At 36.5% G+C, this 26,411-nt stretch overlaps 1 protein-coding gene and 2 non-coding genes across 3 annotated transcripts in view; 2 read left to right on the top strand and 1 right to left on the bottom strand.

Annotated features, from left to right (window-relative positions):
- The window catches only part of LOC108735556 (roundabout homolog 2), a 104,310-nt gene that overhangs the window by 37,391 nt on the left and 40,508 nt on the right, over positions 1-26,411 (bottom strand). The window contains exon 2 of the mRNA XM_018467557.1: positions 8,406-8,714. Within this exon, the coding sequence (XP_018323059.1) occupies positions 8,406-8,714 (309 nt within the window). The remainder of the gene's footprint in view (positions 1-8,405; positions 8,715-26,411) is intronic.
- On the top strand, positions 16,536-16,608 carry Trnan-guu. The gene has a single exon. It is a non-coding gene; the product is annotated as a tRNA-Asn (tRNA).
- On the top strand, positions 19,307-19,379 carry Trnan-guu. The gene has a single exon. It is a non-coding gene; the product is annotated as a tRNA-Asn (tRNA).

Raw genomic sequence — 26,411 nt, 5'->3', positions numbered from 1 at the left:
AACCGATACACAAATAAGCTTTCAGTAGGCGTAAATTATACTATTAATACAGATAGGACAGTAGCGTACTAGGAAATAATGTAGAAACATAACTTACCAAAAAGAAAAAATAAACCTATTGCTTTTGTTTTGTATTTAGTTTTCACATTCACTGTCATCGTGGGAATCTCTATGACTGTCACCAACATCAACAATTAGTTCTTCTGTTTGTATCTCTATTACTTGCTCACTGATCCCTGTTTTTAAATATTTAATCTACGCCCCTGATAGGAATACTGAAAAAAAAAAAAGGGATGCAATCGTTATACCTAAAACTGCCTACTTTTGCCACCGCGCATCCACGCCATTTTAAAATTTCCGCCCGCTTCCAGGGTCAGGCCTGTAACACCATATTTCGAACGCTTTTAACCTTTTCTTTTCCGTCGCGCCAACCATTCAAGTTTCGCACCCGTACAGCGCCGCGCTTCAAACATACACTTTTAACAATCTTCATCCAATTTCTAAATTAACTGTTCTCGACCATAGAAATGACTTCTTTTTACTGAAGGCGACTGGACCCTGCGCTATCCTCTGCTAGTGTTTCTACTAGTATTTAATAACTACTTTTAATTAACCGACTGCATGATACCTTTAAATTAAAAAATCTAATTATCAAGGCTAATAATTTTTTTAATTTATTACATCAAAAGGTACTAGGTGCCACCTAGCGAATATACTGTAAGTAAAACGCTATGAAATTGCGGCAGATAGCAACATCTACTGGCAGAAATACTCATTTGTACACCTAATTACCGTAGGATTTAACAACCAAAAGGCCTATTAAAAAGTTAAAAAACTGTTTCAGGTTTTTTGGGATGTTCCAATTTAGTTATCTCTGCCACGGAAGGCTTTATCTTAGATAAATTCGGAACAAGTGATGGGATAAAAAAGTAAGGAGTGAATGGATTATATGAGGATAATATACAATAGGGAGATATAAAAATATAGGAGAATAGATAAAGATAAAAAAACTTGAGGATATTAGATGACCTACTACGGTGAGACGTAATACTAAAACAAATTAAGTTACAATGTAGTTTTGTATCGTGTAATCTAATTATCATCAATCTGTAGAGAAATAAGTAAAATAATTGACGATAGTCCACAAAATACGTTGACTTTCTGACAAGCTCATTTGAAATTTGAAATAAAACGATTAACTTAACCACCGTTAAAATCTATAAACCGTTTACGGGAGTCATAAAACCGAAAAAAAAAAACAAACAAAATGATGAACGTATCGCTATTACGTGGATGTCAAAGTTGGTGCCTTTGGCAGAGGTTTTTCAACCGAAAAAAAGCTCGCGGACGTGTAACAAACGATCTGGTCACTGACGCATGGCGTAACATGTGCCAATGATGAGCAATTTCCTCAAAATACTATTTTTTATCCGTCGAATAGAAAAAGGAACATTCAACTATAACATCGATAAATCACGCCGGTTGTTAGAAATAAAAACCACGCTTCTGGCGTGTTATGTCGCGGATTTTAGCAGATTCCCGCATTATGTCCATGCCAATGGCACTTAACCGCTGTCTGCAGCTGTTTTGGAACGTTTCCAGCAATATTTCCGTTTTTATGTTTGGCTTTTTCTCGTATCGATTTCACAAACTAAGCGCTCCCGTTTCATTCATAAGTTCAAGAAAAACAATCTTTCCCAAGTTCCATATTCATTTATGTATTTAGACTAATTGAAAATGCCATAAACTCTTCATACGTACATACATAAAAACCCACCCCATCTTAACATACAAACCCTTACATTTCTGTTAATATGTGTAGATACATGATTGGTCTGTCATCATCATCGTAAGGGCATCAGTCCTAAGACTGGTTGGACACGCACTTCTCCATCCTGAGCTAATCTTCGCAATTCCCTGAAACTAGAACATACCACATCCTTAAGTAATCTAATCTAGGTCTATCTCTACCCCTCCTAACTTTCGTTTCTGCCTCTAATCTGTCTCTGACTAGACCTTCATGCCTGAGAAGGTGCCCTACCAACTTATCTCGCCTATTTTTTATTGGCTTTCATGGAGTCCTCTGTTCTATTCTTTCTAATACCTCTTCATTCCTCACCTTCTCTATCCACGGTATGCTCATCATTCGTCGGTAAGTGACTTCTTTTTATTGAAAGCAACTCGACCTTGCGCTATCCTCTGCTTTATATTCCTACTATCCCTACTATCCTTTCGTCCTGACTTATCTGAATTCCCAGATATCTAAAATTAGCCACTTCTTCTGATCTTTTATCTCCTATCTTTACATTCACACTTTTTTACTTTTTACATATAAGTATATTATATTTATAAAACTGCAAGAAGTTGCCGACAAACATACCTAGTTCTTGAGAGTATTCAATAGATCATGAAATATTGCATACAAGGGTTTTTTATTTTCTACCTTCAAAAATATTTCTTCCAAATTTCGTTGCAAAATGTTATAAACTCTTGATAACGAAATAATATTTTTTCCTGGAAGAAGATTTTCGAAAATGTCAATCTTTCAAAACAACTTATTATTAACCACTGTTATTGGGGCATGTTGAAAGTTAGATATAATAAAATTGTATAAATTTCTACATTCTTTCGTACGTGTACCAACGTCCCTTCAAAATGTTAAAGTTTACCGAGCGGGAAAAAACATGAATATGAAATGAAGGTTGAAAATAACGGTACCAATTGCTATTTCCCCCAGATGCATAAATATTCGATACTGTCATCCTAAATTTCTTTTCTTCGCATTTCGCATTCATCTTACGGCTTTCAACTTTTATGCGTCAAATTCATTTTATCTGCCTATCCAGAAATTCTCTCCAGCACTCTCCGGTTGGTTTTTCCACGAAAGCCCCATATATCTCTCTTGACAATAAAAGTTTTACTTGGCGATGAAATTCCTCTTGGATATTTTCAAAATCCACGCCATTATTTTTTATTCACGAACGAAACACAACGAAAGATTAAAAGAACGTCTCTACCAAAATATCACATTTGCATACTCGTAAGATATTTTCACAGTTAAAGTTAAAACATTTTGAAGTGAAACTTCTATATAGACGGGGTATTACGATTTTTTCTGTCACGAAAAAGCGTTACGGCCGTGTGGAGGGGGTAGAGGGTATATCGCGTGGTTAGAGGCGGTAGCGGCGATGGGACTGACGACGGCGGAGAGAGGGCAACGCCTGTATTAGATCGATAAAATGCGCAGCCGCGAGAAGAGCGGGGAGTTCGCTAGAGTCCCGGCGGCGTGTGCTGTGCTCAGTTGTTGTTTTCTTACCTTTGCTCTACACGTGGTTGGGTATCATTGCTTCTATTTGCGGTCTGTGTAAAAACCAAATCATAATTTGCAGTAAACCTGTGAAAACGAAATGTGTGTATACACGCATACACATACTAGTAGCGTCCATTTGTTTCTATATTTAGGTACCTTAAAAGCTGTTACCCACTGTGGATTACCCATGGATATTAAGTTAAGTATTACGCACGAAATTATGGTGGGAATGAACCTCCAACATTGGCCGGGTTACTGTTGGTTTCCAATGCAGTAATTGTGACACATATTGTGATATAAAACTGTCGTTGTCTCAAAGCGGAATACTTTCAGAAAAGTTCAGTTCTGTTGTAGCGAAACTTTGTCACGCTGACCATTCATTATTATGACCCGCTGTGAACCAAAACCAGGAGCCGCTCCAGCTGACAAAAGTAATCAAATGGCGATTTCGTCACTTTTTATATAATGAAATCGTGCACCATTAACACGAATCGTGACTGACATAGTGATCTAAACGACGCGACAGCGACGCCAAGCCCTTAATTAATTCCACTTGTTCGTAAATGGAATTTTGGTTACCTTTATCATTCTTCGAATTCAAACTAACCCTACTACATCTAAAGAGAATTAACAAAGAAATTCCTTTTTGCTAATTCGAAATAATTTAGAAGATGAAAATATTAAGAAAAGTAATTGAGCGTTCCAGAGAATCTTCTTCAATAAAAAATAGACGAGATAGGTTAGTAGGACACCTTCTCAGGCATGAAGGTCTAGTCAGAGACATATTAGAGGCAGAAACAGGAGTTAAGAGGAGTAGAAGTAGACCTAGATTAGATTATTGTTCGCAAATAGTTAAGGATGTACGCTGTTCTAGTTTTAGGGATATGCGAAGATTAGCTCAGGATAGGAAAGAGTGGAGGTGCGTGTCCAACTAATCTTAGGATTAATGACCTCATGATGATGATTATGAAATTGGATTCATTTCTGAGTAGTTATCTATAAATGGGAATTGCGCAGTTGGACAGGGAGAGAAAAATTTTTTAGACGGTTTAATTTCTTCGCCTAGTCTGTATATACTCACATTGAAAAAGAGACAATGAATCAAACAAAATCAACCAGTGTATCACTTCTTTTGTAAGTTCAGGTTTTATGATTAACAAAAGCCTCTGCAACCAACAAAAATAACATGTACATTCGTTTCTTCCGTTTAACTAACTAACTGGCAATGATGTATCGAAATTACTTTGTCAGTCATTCGTTTAATTGCCTTCATTCACATCTACTCGCATTCGTCATGTTAGTGGACGAGAGCCAGTCAATCGATAACATCATCATTTCGAACCAGGCATTCGAATATGTTTTCAAATCGAATACAAATTCTTTTATTGACACTTGATATGCGGTTGGTCATCCAGGTACGTACTATAGTTGTCTAAAAAGCTAGTTTACATCGTCCGCTACACAACCGACAAATTAACAACTTTATACTATTACAGAACCGTTCGACGTTATAGAGATTCAGATAATTACCTACGGTCGATCAATAATTGCATTGAAGTATCTTCTATAGATGCGTACAAAAAACTTCAGACATTAAACATTATCATTCCTTATGGAAGTCAATTTATTAGAAGACATTCCTAATATATATATACATATGTACTTCTAGAAAATACCACAAATGGCGCGGTAAACGCCATCTATAGTACGATGCTACATTTTAGGATTACGTATGCTCCAACACGGTCCATTTTGAATATATGAATATCTACTTGCTGAAACGAATCCCGGCGTAGCTAACCTCAACGTGATAGGCACGTTACCATAATTGAATAAAATAATTCGAAATGGTCTGTATTCAGCCGAAACTGCCAGACGCGGATCGCGTATCGTACTACAGATGGCGTTTACCGCGCCATTTGTGGTATTTTCTAAAACGCGCTTTTAAGACGTCAGGTAAAAGTTGGTCTGTGTTCTGTAGGAGCTGTCTGAGACGCGCTGATGAGATCCAAAAAGATCGAAATCGCGATCTGCGTCTGGCAGTTTCGACAGAAAAGACAACTTCGAATTATTTTATTTTATATGTACTTCTGTCACACACGTAAACAATTTCCATTTGAAATACTCTTTTGTCTTCATCCCCATCCAATCCTTTAAATGCACTGGCATCTCATTCTACTGCAATAAATGCGAAACAAGTTGATATTTAATGTAACCTGTCAGTCCGCTCCTGTTCCATCATTCAGGGCATACTTGGACCGATGTTAGTTGAAGAAGGGCTATCGTGAATGTCACTGGACAATGATTAATACTTCGAGTTTGAATCGATTAAGTCCCGAACCAAGGAACTTGCTGAGAAGTTGTAGTGTGTGGTATGAAAGGGTAAGTAGGTACAGTGTGACTCATTGAAAACTGACACGAGCGGCAACCCGTCATACGTTTGCAATCGAAATTTAATAAATCTACTCCGACAACCCCCGAATGCATCTCAGTTAATAGACGCCTGAGCTAACCTAATCCTTGAAGAGAAAGTGTAGCCAACGAGGTATGCACCTATATATGAATATTATTTCAAAAGTTTACATATATATACGTTCAACACAATAATGACGTAACATTTGAACAAACTTAAGGAAATATTACAAATGGCGCAGTAAACGCCATCTGTAGCACGAAGCTACATTTTAGGATTACGTATGCTCCAACAAGGTCCACTTGTGTGGATATCTACTTGCTGAAAACGAATCCCGGCGTAGCCAACCTCAACGTGATAGGCACAATCAATACAGACCACTTCGAATTATTTTAAACTTAAGGAAGTTTCATTTAAAAACAACATCCATATACAATGAAGGTATTTCTCTATTTCTATTTCCAATGGACATTACCGTACATCTAAAGGGCTCTGCTGGCGCTGGTTGCATACTACAACTAACGGATACCATAAATCAAGCTTCTTAATGATGTTCATACGTGACAAACTCTACTCAAAACATTACGCGCAAGAACATGACGAGGATGTCCGCCGTCGGCTCCTCGACGCCGACGTGCGTCTCTCACTCAACTTTTTATCAACGTCACGCTAGAGACAATCTATCAGGGTGCAGCGGGTGAATGTCAATGCTAAGATAAGGACAATCAGTTTTCGAGGCCATCAAAACCTTCCTGCAACGCATATTTCATTTTCGCTACTAAAAATGCAATGGTCTTTTTCCTGATAGTTGTGAGTGGGTATTTTCAAGAATACTGAAGATTTGTAGCAATTTTTCAATGATGTACAGTGTGTTTATAAAGTTTTAGTGCGTATGGGGGTTATCGTCAAGTATTACTAGAGCAAAATAGGAAGAACGGTGGTATAATCACGTCCTACGACGCGCAATGATCAAAGGTAACCTTGAGCAGATAAGCGTTAGTCTGTTTCTAAATTCTGTGAGTCACTTTGGGTTCAGAAAAGCGGCTGCACATCATTTGGCCTTATAGCCAGGCAGTTATAAAGTAGACTTTGATCTTTTGAGTATCTAAGTAACCTCTAACCGCTGCATCGCTTACTATTATTCGATTATTTCTTTTCATATTGTCTGTACTACTCATGGATCATTTCCTAACTTAATAAGAGAAAGAAGAAAGAAGGTACGTCTATTGTCACACATAATTTACGAGGGTGGATTGATAAGTTTCCGGCCTAACCAAGAGATGACGCCACTAGGCCTACCTTGAGGTGACATTCTATAGTACCATCCTTGGATAGCTTGTAGCTATAGTTTCAGCCCGATCTCCTTGCTAGTGTAGGTTTGACAGCACGCTGAACAAGACGCCTCTGTGGTTTTCGTAAAAATGGAAAAGCAGGAAAATCGTGCTGTCATCAAATACTTTTATTTGAAGGGGTTAACGCCGAAGGAAATTAAAAAAGAGATGGACTCAACACTGGGGACATCCTCCCCGTCATATTCAACCGTTAAGCAGTGGGTTTCCGAGTTTAAAAAGGGTCGTGTGAGCACCTCTGATGGGCCTCGCTCAGGACGCCCCGTTGAGGTCACAACTCCAGATATGATCGAAAAAATTCATCAAATAGTGCTGGGAGACCGCAGATTGAAAGTGCGTGAGATAGCTGAGACCTGTAAGATGTCATATGAACGTGTGCAACATATTTTGCACCAACATTTGCATATGGAAAAGCTCTGTGCAAGATGGGTGCCGCGTTTGCTAACAGTCGACCAAAAATTGATTCGAAAAAACATTTCTACCGCAAATTTGTCATTGTATAAGCGTAATCCAAGCGAATTTTTGCGTCGATTCGTAACCGTTGACGAAACGTGGGTCCACCACTACACTCCTGAAACCAAAGAACAGTCTAAACAGTGGATTGGACCAGGGGAACCAACTCCAAAGAAGGCAAAAACAATTTTTTCGGCGAACAAGGTTATGGCTACTGTTTTTTGGGATGCAAGAGGTATTATATACATTGATTACCTTGCAAAGGGTAATACTATCACTGGTCAATACTACGCAGACTTATTGCAACGTTTGAGCCACGAGGTGAAAATTAAACGACCTCATCTGGCGAAGAAAAAAATCTTGTTTCATCACGATAACGCACCAGCGCACACGTCAATCGTTGCGACGGCTAAAATCAACGATCTAAAGTTTGAATTGATGCCGCACCCTCCTTACTCTCCAGACCTAGCCCCGAGTGACTATTTTCTGTTCCCTAATCTCAAAAAATGGCTTGGCGGTAAGAGATTTGCGGACAATGAAGAAGTAATCGAAGCTGTAAATGGTTATTTTGAGGAGCTTGACGAATCAGTCTATAGAGATGGCATTAATAGACTGGAACACCGCTATGAGAAATGTATCAGCCTTGGAGGAGATTATGTTGAGAAATAAAAAAAAAAAATTTTTAAAAACCTTGTTTTTCTTGGTCAGGCCGGAAACTTATCAATCCACCCTCGTATTTTATTGTCAACTATGTCAATTTTAATCGTCCCACCTGTCGCACCAAAGATTAAACATTTGCACTAATCATAAATGACCAGAAAATTTTCTCCAGAAATAGGAGTGTGGTCATCATTAAAATACATATTTAAAGTGGACTTACCGGCAACCTGTAATGTTGCGTTCCGACTTACAGCTGAGCCGGCAACATTCCTGGCAACACACCAATAGACCCCGCCGTCCTGTTCCTTTTTGCTGCTAACAGTTCTCAAGAAAAAAAGCGAACCCGAAGGTAAGAGCACGCGATGCGACTTATTATCTACGGGAGACGTGCGAACAGGTTCGCCATCCTTGAACCACTCTATCGTCGGATCTGGACGACCTTCGGCTTTGCAATTGAGGGTTACAGGTTCGTTTTTGGCGACTGTTATGTCAGATGGATGTTCCGTTATCCTGGGGGAACGATACTGTCCTGAAAAGAATGAAACAACGGTTAGAGGCTAATAGAATACAATAATATATGGATAATGGTAGAATCAATAACAAGTTCAAAACAGAAAGAAACTTAATATGAGACTTTGACGAAATCGTTTAAGATATGCGTTATTATCATCACTATCAGTCTTTAGATAAGTTGGACACGCACCTCCACTCTTTCCTGAGATAATTTTCGCATTTCCCTAAAAATAGAGCATTCCACATCCATAACTATTTGAGAACAATTAATGTAGGTCTCTTAGTTCCTGTTTCTGAATCAAATTCGTCTTTAAATATTTCTCATTGACTTCCATATTTTACTTGAAAAAAAACATCACCATAATCATCATAAATCTATTACAGTCCATTTCAATTTGTTAGAATTGTGACCTTGAAGAAATCTGCGCGAAGATAGAAAGAATACACACTAGGCGTGAGCAAGTCAGAAACAGTTGGAACAAGCTTGAACGAGCAGAGCTCTCGATGTGCCGTCTTAGAGATCGGCTAGAACTGTACAGTACTAGACGAAAATGTTTAGCAATTTCTTAAAATAAAAATATATATAAATTAACAATAGAAAACAAAGCAAAAGTTTTATAGGTGTGTAGAACTTTAAATTAATTCACTTGTTATTATTTTTGGCTAAATATGCTTTTAAATGAAGCTTATTCTTAAATTTTAACGAGGCAGTTTAAATAATTTTGGAAATGGTACTGTACACTTTTGTCTAGTTCTCGCTCGATGATTGGTGGGGAAATGAGCTCCGCAGACAAATATGATTGAATTTGGAATTATGCTACAGCGTATCCTAATAAAGGGAAGGGACATATCTCTAACTTCTTGAAACGAACACTACCTTCCACAAAAACTATTCCCATACAATACGAATCAAAACAATCAGATTTTCGGAAGTAAAAATAAAACTTTTTCAAAAGTTGAATCAATTTTGAATTACTTCTCTTGAGAGCAAGGAAGAAGTCAATCAGAAAGCTAAAATTCTTAAATAATAAAAGTAAAATTTCCACGTTTTTGGTTTCTGTTGACATGAGCTTGAATTCATTTCCATTTCATCTCATAAAAATTAAGTAACAGGTTTACTTTTAATATCCTTTCTCATATGTAATTCCCTGCCTACCTTTCCATCATATCCTGGAGGTATAATTTCTATTATACGTTCCTCTATATATCTTTTCAAGGAGTATAACGTTACGATATAAAAATATATTCGTCCCAAAGGACGCATCTGCAACGAAAATTGTGTGTAAACATAAAGTTCACGGAATGCGTGCCACCTTGTTATTCCCCGACGTAATAAAGCACAAGTCCCGTGCTTTTTTTTATGGGAAAGGGGGATTTTTAATACTTCCGTAATCGTTCTTGCACCAGCCGTAAAGGTACTTAGCCTTTAACTATTCGGTTTATGTTTTGTTGTTTTTTCCCTTTTCCTTTAATATTCAGGTAAAATATTACCGTATTGTAGAAATTTCGCATTAAATGGTCTCTAGTCTGTTTACGATGGTATAAAATTGTATATTTTTATTTTTTGAATTTCCATAAAAAACTCTTAAAAAAAGTTTAATTCAACAAAAGTACGTAAAGCAATTTCTGGATGTAAAGTAATCTTTTACAGGAATCCCTAGTAAAACGATTTATTTTTTAGTGCCTGTACAATTTACTTAAGTTAAAATACTTATATTATTAAAATAAAACGAAAGTTGTAGAAGGAACACAACTTATAAGCGAAACTCAATCCAAAGTAACCTACATCATTTTCTGTTTTTGAGTTTGTTTAATTGAGGCATCAAATGTAGGCGATGAAACAAAAATAATTGTCGCATTATTCGTATAAAAGGAGGGTGTAGGTCTTATATTATAATCGTCATGAGGTCTCCAGCTCAAAGACTAGTTCATCATCCATCTCCAACCACTCTTCCTACCTTGAGCCAATCTTCGCATTTCACGAGGACTTCAGTAACGTACATTAACTATTTGAGAACAGGAATCTAGCCTCAGTCTACCTCTATCTCTCTTTAAATCTTGTTTTTACTTCTAATGTATCTACAACTAGCCCTTCAGGCCTTAGAAGGTGTCCTACCAACCTATTTCTTATTGGTTTCCATGATACCTTTTATTTTCCGGCTCTTTTTAGTATCTCCTTACTCTTAAACTTTTTAATTGTTTTTCTTAGGTGATAATTCTCTATTAATCCACTTTGGCATTTTCATTATCGTTTTTCTAAATTTTGTACATAGAGTTCATATCTTAGACGTATTTTGCTTTGCTAAATCGTAATTCACTTCGATATCGTTCGCATAGGAATATATTAAGGATCTCCTGAATTTCCCCTCAATATCGATTTTCTTTATTAAAAAGCCCTCGTCTGATAATAATCCCTGCTTTAGGAGGTATCAAATACATTAATGTAGGGATTATGCTTATTATTTTGCTCCCCAAGGAGGATTATAAATTTAATACGTTCATGCACAAGAACGCTCACAAATAAATTGAAATTTATTGACTAACATCAATAAATAAAGGAAGATATAATTGGGCGTTTAATAAATACACACTAATAATTAAATTATAGATAACATTTAAAATCTGTCTGTCTCTATACGCAAGATTGTTTATTCCAAATTAATTATGACGTAAGAGGTATTGTTACAATTAGGATTCAAATGGAAATATGTACCCTTTTTTATCAAAAACAAGGCAGTTAATTCATATACACATAAACTTAATATCATAAAACATTTTCAATGACTTAATGATTTTTTTTATTGAAATATCTATATTATTATAGAAATTCTTCATTGTGGTGCCATCTACCACTACTATTATGCACCACGTACGATATCCGGATGAAAAATATAATTAATTAACCCAGGTTTAGTTTAGTCTGGAATGACGTTGATTTGTTAACGAAATTGTGTTGTAAATAACAATACACTATCAATAGTCTTTTTAGTTGTCATTGATAATGGCTAATTGTTATTAAAAAGAAGTAAATACCATTTCAATTTATAATTATCGCAAATAGTGAGGAAAAATTGTTGGTGCTATAACACCCTCGCCGGGAGTCGAACTCGGAACCTCCGGCTTTATTCACCAGTGCTCTGACCACTAAGCTACGAAAGGTGACAGCAATAATAACGACAAAACGTACTTATTAACTAACAGATTCGTCGAACTATTGGATCCATATCAATAATAAATGAAATACTTTTAAGAAACTTTTAATATTAATGTGAAAATTAATTTACTACAAAAAATATCCGATTATTATATAATCACTTATTTTTTGTAAATGCCCAAAAAAGTTCTTAACAATTTTTAACTTTGTAACAAATTTATCTAGTTATTAAAGCAAAATGTACCAAATATATACATAGGCATACCGATATTAAGATAACCTCATTAAATATTTTAATTAAGGCAATTTTCCCTCGTTTAAAATCTCATACAATTAATTAATTATTATGCAATGCACCAATTTGAATTAACGCCTGCTATTTAACTTACGGCGTTTGCAATGAAAAGCCATTTGCATGAAATTTTAATCTTTGACCGTTTGCAACTGTAACTGACGTTGCAATCAGAGTTTAGATTACAAAAAAGCCCGGATAGCTACATACATAACACACAACCACACATACACATGCAGACAAGTACATGCAATGATGTACTGCTAACGAAATAGACACGAACACACGCACGTCTAATTAGACGGAGCAATTGCGTTTAATTAAACCAGCTTCCAAGTTCGGAGCAAACTGTATTCGAAATAACCAAAAATAGCAATTCAACTCGCCACTGCTTGATTATTTATGAGTCTTCCTGTTAGAATCGACTTCCTCTTTCGTACACTGATTTTAAATTACTGAAAACATCCTTCACTCTCAAGACATTTATAATTTTTCCATGTCCAGAAGGCAATGAACGTGATTTATTGGTATCACTAATTCGCATTCCATTATGAATCGTTCTAAGAACATTGATGCTATATTCCTTTACACAAAAACATTGAAGATACTAAACTGAAGAACACTCTGTATGTACCGTTTAATTAGTAATAACAGTTTTGTGGCATCCGTAATGGAATGCAGTCAAAATGGTCTCTAGTCTGTTTACGATGGTATAAAATTGTATATTTTTATTTTTTGAATTTCCATAAAAAACTCTTAAAAAAAGTTTAATTCAACAAAAGTACGTAAAGCAATTTCTGGATGTAAAGTAATCTTTTACAGGAATCCCTAGTAAAACGATTTATTTTTTAGTGCCTGTACAATTTACTTAAGTTAAAATACTTATATTATTAAAATAAAACGAAAGTTGTAGAAGGAACACAACTTATAAGCGAAACTCAATCCAAAGTAACCTACATCATTTTCTGTTTTTGAGTTTGTTTAATTGAGGCATCAAATGTAGGCGATGAAACAAAAATAATTGTCGCATTATTCGTATAAAAGGAGGGTGTAGGTCTTATATTATAATCGTCATGAGGTCTCCAGCTCAAAGACTAGTTCATCATCCATCTCCAACCACTCTTCCTACCTTGAGCCAATCTTCGCATTTCACGAGGACTTCAGTAACGTACATTAACTATTTGAGAACAGGAATCTAGCCTCAGTCTACCTCTATCTCTCTTTAAATCTTGNGCTGAAACGAATCCCGGCGTAGCTAACCTCAACGTGATAGGTAGGTTACCATAATCGAACAAAATAATTCGAAGTGGTTTGTATTCCCTATTGTTTTTACATGGTGTTTGCGTTAAATGGTTGGTAGTTACACTTACAGAACACTCTGTATGTACCATTTAATTAATAATAACAGTTTTGTGACATCCGTAATGGAATGCAGTCAAATATTCCTGGAAAGAACAATAATTCATCGCTGCTTCCTAAAATATCAAAGTATTACTCAATATTCGTGGGTAGTTCGTCACAACTAGCGCCCGTCTCTCCCGAATGTTTACTCCCACTAACTACTTATCATTTTTAATTACAACATAACTACATAACGAACAGAGCCATCGGACAATAATTTAATAAGAGGAGCACTTGTTCGAAATTTACGGCCGGTGTTCTGACGTTTAAACGGATTTTATCACTTCGTTGGCACCAGATATCAAATTTCAGACGAGATTAATTCATTCAGTTGAATGGGCGATACATAGGCCACGCCATAAATTCGGTCTTGTCGCGATGAATGCACTTAAAACTTCTTTTTTTTTTTTCTTAACTTTCTAACGTAAATGGTTACAGTGTCGAATATGTAACCTAAAGGTGCAGTTGTGGAACAGAGATCTTGCTCTCCTGGGAATATTTTGTTAGATTATGGAGGAAAACGTTATTCCAATGTATTCCGGCTAATGAATTTTCACAAAATTAGTTCGAAGAAAAAGTAGGAAAGTCGCTGATTTTCGATACTTAGGAAGTCAGATAATTCAGGATGGAAAGAGCAGTAGAGATATAAAACAAAGGATAGCGCAACCTTTAACAAAATAAGTCACTTTAGAAATTCGAAAAAGATTGTACGTGTGTCTGGAGAACGACGCTGTACGGATGCGAAGGAAAAGAAAACGTTAAAAGCGTTCAAAATCACACATTACATGCGAATGATGAGGATACCGTGGATAGAGAAGAGTAGAAATGAGAAGGTATGGTACTCAATAAGAAGCAAACCAGATAGGTTGGTAGGACACCTTCTCAGGCACGAAGGGCTAGTCAAAAAGACCTATTAGAAGCAGAAACAGCGGTTAAGAGTGGTAGAGATATATAGACCCAGATTAGATTGCTGTCCACAAATAGTTAAGGATGTGGGATCTTCTAGTTTTAGAGAAATACAAGATAAACTTAACACAGGAGAGAGTGGGGTTTGCTACCAGTCTTAGGACTAAAGACTGTATGATTATGATAAATTTTTAAAAATTAATAAAATGTAGAGCAATCTCGGATTTTTCTGGTCTAATAAGGATTGTCTAGTAACTACAGGCATGGATAAATTTTGTTTGTAGAGCGACAGGATCGATGATATGTTCGTATTGTTTAATGAGCTCCTTACATAGCGTATCGTGAGATTAACAAGCGATTAGAAATAATCTTAAGACTGATGACCTACTCATTATTGATTTGTACGTTGCCCACCCATTCTCCCAATTTCAACTTAACGTCGAACAAGTTTTATTGGATATAGAGTAAGTAATACCTCATAAAAAACAATTTTAATGTCAAATTTATATAAATCCATAACCTCATGCAACTGGAAGCAGAATGGTCTATTATAACGGAACAGTCACAATTTTCAAATTCTAATAGAAACTATACACATTTTTACTGCATTTCATGGTACGCCTATTGACCATTTTGGTACAACATGGTGGCGTTGGTGGTGGTCATCATGGCTAATTACGATGCGTCGAACTCAACTGAACATCGACACGCATATTAAAACGCCAGACGTCGGAAGAGTTATTGCCTGAATTGGTCGGTCGCGTTACATTCTGTTGGAGGTGTGAATGTAATGACTGGGCTAGGGACATGTCTTAGACGTTTAATGAGAAAATCCTAGGTCCTTGACGCAACGCCTTTACACACCGTTGGTTATTTTCTCCTTAGTTCTAACTCTTCTAATTTTATTGAAGGCGATCATTTTAATAGAGATGCCACAACTGTTGGTATATAGATACTTTGTAACCAAATTCCCTAATGGTTTAAAACGTAAAGGATGTTGTAACAAGTGGAATTAAAGAGGTGTAATCAATGTTAGAAAATGGTTATCGACAGATACACAAGTTACGTTAGGCTTCAAAATCCCATGTACCTATCCTCTTTCTTATGAAGATTCATATTCGCCTTGTACGTTCAATTTAACCCCTTTATACAGCGGAGCACCCTCGGAAGGCAAAGCATCCGGGTGAAGTTGTGAAGGCATAAAAGATGGCTGATGGTGCCAGCTGTCAAAGATGACTGAGTAGAAGAGTAGTCATGAAGGGGGTAAAAACTTTTGATTCCCACTAACAATCCTAATGCTGGTGGGCGGGCAGTCCCTCTGGACTACGCCAGAAGGTAGAGCGGAAGGTTCTCTTCTACCTCCTTTCAGGAATCGTAGATGGTGATTGAAATGAGAAAGATAAAACGGACGAAATGAAGACAAAAGAGAATGAATGATTATCTGTTGAATATTACCGTTCCAGCATTTTCCTAGGAAATCCAAGGAAATTACGGAAAAACTTGGATCAGGACAGTAAGATTCGGAATCGAACAGAGGTCTTCCTGAATTCTAAGCGATAGTCTAAACCTTTAGGCCATGCTACTCGGTCGAAAATAAGCTTTCATAAGAAAATACATGGGATTTTGAAGCAGAACGAAAGGTTGCCTTTCTACTTAGGTACGTATGTTGACATACCACCATAATAGTATATGTATTTTAATATATGGAATCCAACCAGGAAGCACCCGATTAATTAATAATCAGCCTGACGGAAACCGTTATTTGCAAGTAGGAGATTGCCGTTAAGCAGAAGGTAAATAAACAAACCACGGGATGGAAAACAGACACCCATGTTTATGTATCCACCAGTCATTCTACCGATGACGCAGGTGACTCACAAAACCAGCGTCAGCCATGTCTTGTTAGAGAAAGGTGAGAATTACGCTTTGCAGACTTTGCTTGTTGTTGGTGTGTTTGCAGTTGGTGTAAGTAATTAACCTCAATTAATCAGGCTTAATTCGTATATTCCATTCACGTGAGAAAACAACGCGTGAAGTTTTAGAGGTTATACTTTTTCCATCATTACGACAGATTAAGGAAAGGAAAGATCGTAGTTTAGTGGTCAGAACATTGGTGCGTTAAGCCAAAGGTCCCGGGTTCGATTCCCGGCGGGGTTGTAACAACAGCAACAATTTTTCCCTCATTAATTTGAGGTAGTTTGTAGTGGGTAAATAAAAAATCGAAAAAATGATTTCAAATTAGTATTGCAGATTAAGAAAAGATTATTGAAGTGCAAGATAAGCACATTTAAGTTTTAATTAGATTCTTTTACTTAAGAACATCAAAAATAAAAGGAGATATTAAATACCTCTGTTTTAATTGCTTTTGAATAATTAGGTGCACAATTGAAATATTACACCCTGTACCTATAAAATTTTATTTCGTGCGGCATTCTGGTTATAAAACTGAAGAGAGCCATCGTAGAATTTTATTCGTTTTTTATGGAACAATACCTCATTAAGTTGAGCCTGAGCAAAGTAGCACTTCTGGTTTATGACTAATAAAGCTAAAAATTAGTAGACGACCGTCCGCCTTCAAGCGACGAGGTCTTATTATACGCATACATAACCTAAAGACTGTTACATAATGTAGAATCTAGTATTATTTTTTCAATATTACAATGGTAATTCTACCATTTAAAAATTATCCCTGAGAAAGCAATAAACTGGGTAAATATTAATGTGAATTAATATTCAACCATTTGACATATTAGGTGCGTTTCATCGTAGTTGCTGCTGTTACCTTTCGTATCTTATTGGCACATTAAGCTAAAAATTCCGGGTTCGATTCCCGGCGAGGATTTGATAGCAGCAACAATTTTTCTTTGTTAATTTGAGGTAATCTGTAAAAGGTGAATATTAACATACATTAATGGTTAATTGAATTATTAGATATTTTATGTTTAATACTATATAAAAAAAAGCATGAATAATCTTCAAAAGAAAAATGAGTCTAGTCTACTATACTTACTCAAATAAACATCTCACCTATTTTAAGTATTTTTAAGGCGCAATTAAAGTATTTCCTTAAATGAGGGGTTGTTATGTTGATTTTGATTTGATTATCAATAAGTGAAAATGTCAAAGACTGCAGAGCTATGTGATTTAAAGAAAAAAAATAAAACTGACTGATTATAATAACGTTTTCTTTATTTTTCTCTCAAAACATGATCCTCATAAGGAAGTTTCGGTTTCGGACGAAACTGAGACCGTTGCCGAAATTCGGTTTCGGTTTCGGTAGTAAAAACCAGTTTCGGTCGGACACTAAATAAAACTCTTAACAATTTTCAAAATTATTATTTAATTGTGTTTCTCTGTTTGCAGTGCTGAACTTTGTTTATTTGACCAATTCTCCTTTTAGGTTTTGTATTTATAGTGGGGAATATATTTTATTTATAACTTTGTACTACTTTGGTTCTAGTGAGGAAATGCCGGATAAGAATGGGCATCCTGGTGTGATATGGTTGCGATAGTTTTATGGAGTCTCCACATAGGCAGCAAGTGTCCAGCGTCAGCTATTGTTATTATAATTATTACTGGTTTTGGGATTAGTCAAACTCCAGATGCGGGGGGTAATTCCCCTGTAGGATCACGTGGCCCTTTCTGTCCTCAAAGGAGGCTTCCCGTGACGTGCGCCACCCGAAGATACGGTATTGGCAATTTCTAAAATAATTTTCAATACATGATAAGAGTATGCGCATTTTTATGAATTCGACTTTAAGTTGTAGCCCATCGTTTTCGTCGTTAGCACCTATAACCACATCTGTTTGACTTCCAAGCCTCTTTCAAACCCCTTGCCCTTCACACATCGATACCCAAGAGAACCCAGCTGCAGTAGGTAAATATATTTCAGTCATCCGAATAGTTTCTCGTAATAAATTCGTCCAAGCAACAACGCAACCCATTACCAAAACAAATCGTCATTACACATCACATTCCCCCTTTATCTCTGTCAGGATGATTTCTCTTTTTTTGTTTGAAACAAAAAACGGAACGCATAACATCTCGTGTATATTACCGTTTCGTTGAGATGCGTGTACGAACCTGGAACGAGATTTAGGTCTGTTCGTTGGATGTGACGGGCCAGGGACACCCTCACGCAGGAGCAGCCGGGGAGAGAATGTTTTTTGGTGGCCGGAAACACGCTTCGGAAATAGGTGTTTAACAACGACATCTTTCACAACGATTCGGGGTCTTGATGCGGTTTCCATATAGCGAGTCAGTGTATCGTTTACGTTTTTTGTCTGACGGTACAGTCCTTTGAGGGTGATGGGCGTGAAATGGATTTTTTTCTAGAACGCTCCCGAATCGCTGCGGCGGCGAGGCGTTAAAGATAGCGGTAAAGGGGACGCAAAAAAAGCCAATTCGGCTGTGATCAAATGAAGTCGAGAAGTAAGCACCTCGTCCAAAGGGTTTTAAAAATAGCACAGTTGAAGAGGTTGAGACACAATCTTATAAAAATAAAACGAACATTGACACATAATTCGAAAAGAAGTAGATTTTCTACAATAAGATTATTTCTAACGCTTAAACATAGTTTTATACTAACAAGTACGGAAATTTTTATATTTTTTCAAATTTATGGTACTTGAAGGTCACCAATAGGATAAAAAAATTATAAAAAAATGATAAAATCGAATATAAAAGAATACCCTGCGCCTTATAATAGACCAAATTGCAGATCTGTGAGTAGCGAGTCGCGTAGCTAGTAGCACAGCATTGTGGTCTACCATCCGTCAGGTCACGGGTTCGAAAATCGTTGTACGCATCTCTTTGGTTATACTTTTTCCATCATTACGATAGATTAAGGAAAGGAAAGATCGTAGTTTAGTGGTCAGAACATTGGTGCGTTAAGCCAAAGGTCCCGGGTTCGATTCCCGGCGGGGTTGTGACAACAGCAACAATTTTTCCCTCATTAATTTGAGGTAGTTTGTAGTGGGTAAATAAAAAATCGAAAAAATGATTTCAAATTAGTATTGCAGATTAAGAAAAGATTATTGAAGTGCAAGATAAGCACATTTAAGTTTTAATTAGATTCTTTTACTTAAGAACATCAAAAATAAAAGGAGATATTAAATACCTCTGTTTTAATTGCTTTTGAATAATTAGGTGCACAATTGAAATATTACACCCTGTACCTATAAAATTTTATTTCGTGCGGCATTCTGGTTATAAAACTGAAGAGAGCCATCGTAGAATTTTATTCGTTTTTTATGGAACAATACCTCATTAAGTTGAGCCTGAGCAAAGTAGCACTTCTGGTTTATGACTAATAAAGCTAAAAATTAGTAGACGACCGTCCGCCTTCAAGCGACGAGGTCTTATTATACGCATACATAACCTAAAGACTGTTACATAATGTAGAATCTAGTATTATTTTTTCAATATTACAATGGTAATTCTACCATTTAAAAATTATCCCTGAGAAAGCAATAAACTGGGTAAATATTAATGTGAATTAATATTCAACCATTTGACATATTAGGTGCGTTTCATCGTAGTTGCTGCTGTTACCTTTCGTATCTTATTNATAAAAGCATTAAATTAAACCATAGGCATCTGCATTATACTGAATTTTAATTTTATGATAATTAATTGAGTACTCTCTTGCAATCAGCGGCTGTATCGTCGAAATATAACTTTTCCGAAATGATTGCGAGTAAAATTTAATTTTAAATTCATTTTACTGAGCATCATCGCATCAATAATAATAAGCATATTAACTGATTATCAATTTAACTCGTCGGGCAATCAAACGTTTGCATGGAACATAACGATAACCATCACGTTATATACCTTTTGGTATCTGGTTGTGGAATCTCGAACTTGTAATGGAATAAATTTTGCCGGCCGACAGTTTTACTTAAGTAATAAAGACGTCAAACTCATTATTAACTTTCGCGAGAAATATTCCTTTTAAATAAACAGTGACAGCGGCCATTAAACCGTTTTGAATTTTAAAGCGACAAGAAGACGACGAGGGCCCTCGTCGTAAAATTATATTTCAGTTTCAGTTGAAATGTAAATGCTTTTAATAATCTCCCAATGCTGATAAATTAAAAATGAAGAGATGATGCCCCCGCTCTAAAGTGTATACGTCCGCTCCGTTGGTACCCATGTTTAAATTTTCATGCGGAAAGTTGAAGTTTAAAAGTAAATTTAAAGAGAATAACAAATTGCGCGGAGTAGAGATAGGCACGAAGATATACGTATAAAGCGTTTCCTTTGAAAGCTGCTGCGTATCCCTACAAACTCTGAAAGGAAAATCAATATTCACTTAATCACTTCTGCACAGAACTGATGCTTTGAAAATTGAAAACAAGGCCACAGGGTACACTTTACCTACTTCCAAGTTCTGCTCATGATAAAAGATGAACCATCACCATCGATGCCAAGTCACTCAAGCAACAGACATTTTTCATTCACTCTAAAGTTATACTGTCTTAATCTGTTTACAAGTAAGTAGAAACCTAACAGGAGGTGCTAAAGTACTATAAAACAAGAAAATCAAGTAAATGTTCCAAGAGTACATCCTAGAGACAATCGGGCTCTGATAGGATAGCGCAGAGAAATAGGACATTGCAACGCCGTATTCAATAAGTTGCTAATTAGTAGCATTCGTGTTGCATTTCTTTTGTATTTTTGATTAACTTTTATCGCAATGGGCGTCAACATACTATGTGTAGTAGCGCAGTAATAAGCTGTTTAGATTCACTTTACACAACCGTCACTGTTTACATTCACCGTCGATGTAGCTTAATGTGTTTACAAGTAAGTAGAAACCTAACAGGAGGTGCTAAAGCACTATAAAACAAGAAAATCAAGTAAATGTTCCAAAAGTACATGCTAGAGACAATCGGGCTCTGATAAGATCGCGCAAAGAAATAGGACATTGCAACGCCGTATTCAATAAGCTGCTAATTAGTAGCATTCGTGTTGCATTCTTTTTTTGTATTTCTGATTAACTTTTATCGCAGTGGGCGTCAACACACTATCTGTAGTAGTGTAGTAATAAGCTGTTGATATTCACTTTACACAACCGTCACTGTTTACATTCACAGTCGATGTAGCTGTTTAGTTGTTAATGCAATTTCTCTGTACTTTGCCAATCCATTCCCAGGGTTTCTGATTGCAACTTCTTCTGGTTTACTCATCATTCGATTCTCTATTGCATCTAGTTAACACCATATAATGCTTGCTACTTATTTCAGAAACACCCTGTATATCAAAACAAACCTTCAAAGAATCCTTTATAATTGCACAAGCTGGGCAATATTTTCTCATATTTGCTCCTGAACAATCTTTTCATTGTTAGAACCATTTATGAAGATTCAGCAACAGAAGTGTTTGAAAACATGCAATAAATGGACTTCAGGAATTCCTAACCCAGACAGAAGTACCAACTTTCCTTATTTATGGAACCCTGACCACAATTTACTATCATACAGCAGAATATCCTTCAGCGTGTATCCATTGTAACTTTAGCATGCAAGTATTAATGTGATACTCATATTCTCGGTTTCCATGAGCTACTGTAAGCGAAGCGTACATAATAAATTTAAGTAGTATTTACAAGAGCCGGTGGCAGTGGCAATTTTTTATACGTTGTTCAACTGTCTACGATTGAACTTGACATTCCTTACTTGGGGGGAAAGGCGTGAGGTCGCTGACCACTCGGGAACTGGCATGACGTGTTTCGTTTCAGTTCCTTTTAGACATCTTACTGCTCTTATGATCTCTGTACTGATAAATATTTTCTGGCGAAGATGCAGCATCCATATCCGTAGTAGGTAGGTAACGCAATCTCGGACAACCATCAGATCGCGGCACCATTTGCATTAGCAGTTTAATTTAATTATGGTCTTAACACATTCGATAGGGAACAACGCCTCTCGAACTGATACATATCGAGATAAGAGTCTCATTTAAATGAAGAAGGTGATATAAAAACTAATGGCAACTGTTCGAAGAAAGTATGTCGAAATGGGAACACAGAAATGAAACCAACCGGCGGCGGTGCTTGAACGAAGTCAAACATGTATATGGCCAAGTTTCTCATATTCAAGAAAGATGGAGCCGTTTACCTTTGGAGATATGTAAACCAAAATAGATGAGTTCTAAAAAACACCAGTGATTCCACATGTAAGGGGTGCTGATATTATTTGAAATTAACTGAATCCCCTGGGTCTCTGGTTGAGCACGTTGCTGCATTTATTGTATATATATTATATATGTATATGACTAAACTGGCCCACACAAAGCAGTTCTGCGAAATGTTTTGGATACCCACACTGCTCCCTTCCAAAGATTTTTAATCGAAATTGATAGCTTCAAAGAGAACGTGGGTCAAGTTTGCTTCAATCAAAGATCGTAGGATTGAATTAACTTTCAAAAAATAGAAGAGTAAATAAGGATTTTTTTTCAACAATGCCTATCGCTGTTAATTGTTTTTATACCTACATTAACAACAAAACACGACGCAAAAAAGTATAAAAGGAGTGCTCTTCAATTAGTTTAGTCTTTTCCTCTGTTAATATTATGAAGAAGTGCTTTGTAGGTAGCTACATGGATTTTCCATTTCATAGCCTTTTTCATGTAATTATAAGGCCTTCTCTGTTAAGAAACATAACGTGAGTTTTTTGTTTATTTACGTTTACAGCGCCAAGTGCATAGGGTAACGGCCTTAATGGGAAGGTGATAGATACAAGAGCCAGTTGTTGCTTCTACAGATTCTATTCTCTGAATGATATGCAACGTGGAATGGATATGTTTAGAAACATTTTCTGGTTCTTGGTAAAATGTTATTTTTACAAAGCCCGTAGTCTACGAGGCGTCCTGACGAAAAATCAAACGTATCACGTAACACTGTTAACAGATACTACTTCTTAAAATGTATATACAACAGTATAAATAAAAGTGTACGCTGGGAAAATCGTACGTCTTTAAGAAAGGAAATTCGTGACCATGCGATCAAGTAACGTTATATCCAATTGTTAATTTGTTTTTTTTTTATATAAAATTGACGTTTTCAGATTTCAGAAGACTATTAATTATACCAGTAGTTCTACCACTATATCTGATCAGAACTCCAGAAGAATTATGGGAGAAGAAGGTATATGAAAAAGAAATAGAATGAGCCATCTAGCATCACTCAGTGGTATACATAAATATGAGGGTAATGACCTTACCGAAACCCCAACTGCTCCGGCAATGATGACGATGACGCATATTCAAGTGATACCGTCAGTGCATTGCTATTGCACCGTCCACTTGTGATCATCATGCAAATTCTGGTTTTTGCTTTATAACGAGTGCAGATCATTACCAATCATTACGTGCAATTGACCTGTCTACGTATCAGCTGTTACGAAGGTCACGAATAGGTATGTGTGTTTCGTCAGTTGCGATAATGAAAGGTGAGTGATGTTATATAAAATAACAATAATGTTTTCCTGTAGGATGAGCCATACTCTGCAAAATGTCTGATTGTTTTGTAGGATTGAGAAAAGGCGGAATCAAATAAAAAATGAATCTATATCTCCATCAATCTACATATTTAGTTATCAATAGTAACACATAAAGCAATTCCGCACCTGTATAATTTGTTTGGGATCAATATGATCGAAGTCGAATGTCTCACAAAACTCTTCCATGATTGGAAAGACAGGTAGGCGCGCCTGAAAGATAAAAAAGTGACAGGAAGCGTCGGTCATAAAACGAACGGACAAAAAAGTATGATTTACGCTCAAGAATGAAGGATAAAATAAGAAGTGTCACGGAATATCATCGGAATAATAAATAAGCGAGACGTTCGTGTGAAAAGATCAGATTGAGGGGGGGGGGGAGTGTTAAGTTGGGCGAGTGCGAAAATGCCATTAAATGACATCAGCAATAAATTTACTTTCACAGCAGTTACGACTCAGAAAACATAACCGAATGCACTAAAGTCGGCAGTAAACTTGGATTCCGACAAATGAAAGCTATTTTCAGATGACAGGTGCATCGCGCCACAACTAACGAATGCATCTAATGCAGAGAATGAAATATTCAAAACAAAACTACATTCACATATGCACGATGGCCCGCATCGGGATAATAATAAATTACGTCTAGTTACTGAACCGTGACTTTTAGAAACTGTTCTATTACTGCATCCTCATTTATTAAGTGCACTGTTTAATGCCGGTATGATCGAACGCCGCTGGCTGAAATCGATCCACGTAGCGGCCAGGGTCACAAATCAAAAACCCATCGGATAAAATTATATTGCAAGAAGTTTTTCTAATTATCAGGAAAGGTCGAGAACTGTTTTAATATATACGACAGGTATCTCGAAGACAGTCGATTAAAGACAGGTAATATAAATAGTGCGAAAACGGGAACTTCAATAAATTCATATCATGTTAAATGGGAGAAGATGTCAAATATACTTAAATTGTAAGGATGAGTTACAGAGATACAAGAGTGATACTTAGTTTGTATAAAGAGCAACAGGCAGTTATAGAGCTGGGTCTGGAACATAGAGAAGTAAATATTAGGAAGGGAGTCAGACAGGGATGCACACTGTCACCGCTACTTTTTAATCTATACATCGAAGACGCGATCAACATCATTAAAGACAGTACAACTGTAGGGATAGATATAGAGGGGCAAAAGATTAGTACGCTTAGATTTGCAGATGATATACAAGTATCAGCATCTAGCAAGGAGGAATTAGAGATAGCTTTCAATAAAATGGAAGCGGTACTGACAAAACGGTACTGTATGAAAATAAATAAAAGTAAAACTAAAATGCTACCTGTATGCAAGGGGAGGAAAAGTAGGGAAAGAGCGAATATAAAGGTAGGAGACGAAAAATTAGAAGAAGTGGCTGATTTTAAGTATCTAAGAAGTCAAATAAATCAGGACGGAAGAAGTGGTGAGGATATAAAGCAGAAGATAGCGCAGGGTTGAGTCGCCTTCAGTAAAAAAGAAGTCACTTTTATGCTCGCGAACGGTTACTTTAGAAATTTGGAAAAGATTGTTTGGAGCGCGACGCTGTACAAGTGCAAAACATGGACGATGGACGCGGCGGAAAATGTGTGAAAATTCTCCACCAGCAGTAGATATAGTGGGAATGAGATATCCCAAAATTTATTTTTCCGGATTTTACTACCTTTTGTATCTGAGTCTGTTAATGGCCAAGGCTCTCCATGATCGTCTAGTGAAGATTTAGAATTAAAAACTAATTGTACTATCGTAAAATAGCATTTCTCTTATTTAATTTTTGGAACGTCAAAATTTTTGATAATGATTGTTAACTTTATACCACCAAGTTTTGATTGCATTAAGTTCTTTTGAAAAGAAAGAAAGGTGAAATTCCGATTCTCTCTTTAATGAAACTTCTCTATCCAATTTCCTTACAATCAGTAATTTTTGCGTTAGCTATTGCGTGCGTCGTGACCATCCTGCGTGCGTGGTCTCGCCACGGCATAAATCAGCAGCTATTAGGCTCTTATCTATACATTAATAACAAAGGCAAGAAGGACTTTCATGCCATTACTAAACTGCACACCGTAATTTATTTATATCGTGTTGTGAATTACTGTACAAACACGAATAATTACGATAAAAGTTTCACTGGTCGGTATACGAAGGAGAACGGGGAGTACGAGCTCCTAAATTGTGGCCAGATTAACTGACGTGATAAATATGGGCGGCATGGACTCGTTTTACGACTAGGAAGTACCTTTTTTATTGCGACTTGGCTCCTATGAAGCGGTCATAATAATATTGTATGCTAATTCCTTGATTAGACGACGTCAACTAAAGGAATAGGAAGGAAATGGTCTTTGAAATTCTGAGAGAGAAAAGGAAGGAAATGGATATTAGTTAATTGGGAAAAATTACGAGCAATTAAATTGCACGTAAACGTGACATTA

The sequence above is a fragment of the Agrilus planipennis genome, unplaced genomic scaffold, assembly GCF_000699045.2.
Source record: "Agrilus planipennis isolate EAB-ADULT unplaced genomic scaffold, Apla_2.0 scaffold107, whole genome shotgun sequence".
NCBI lineage: Eukaryota > Metazoa > Arthropoda > Insecta > Coleoptera > Buprestidae > Agrilus > Agrilus planipennis.
The sequence above is the reverse complement of the archived record's forward strand: the minus strand, read 5'-3'. Positions and strand labels throughout refer to the sequence as shown.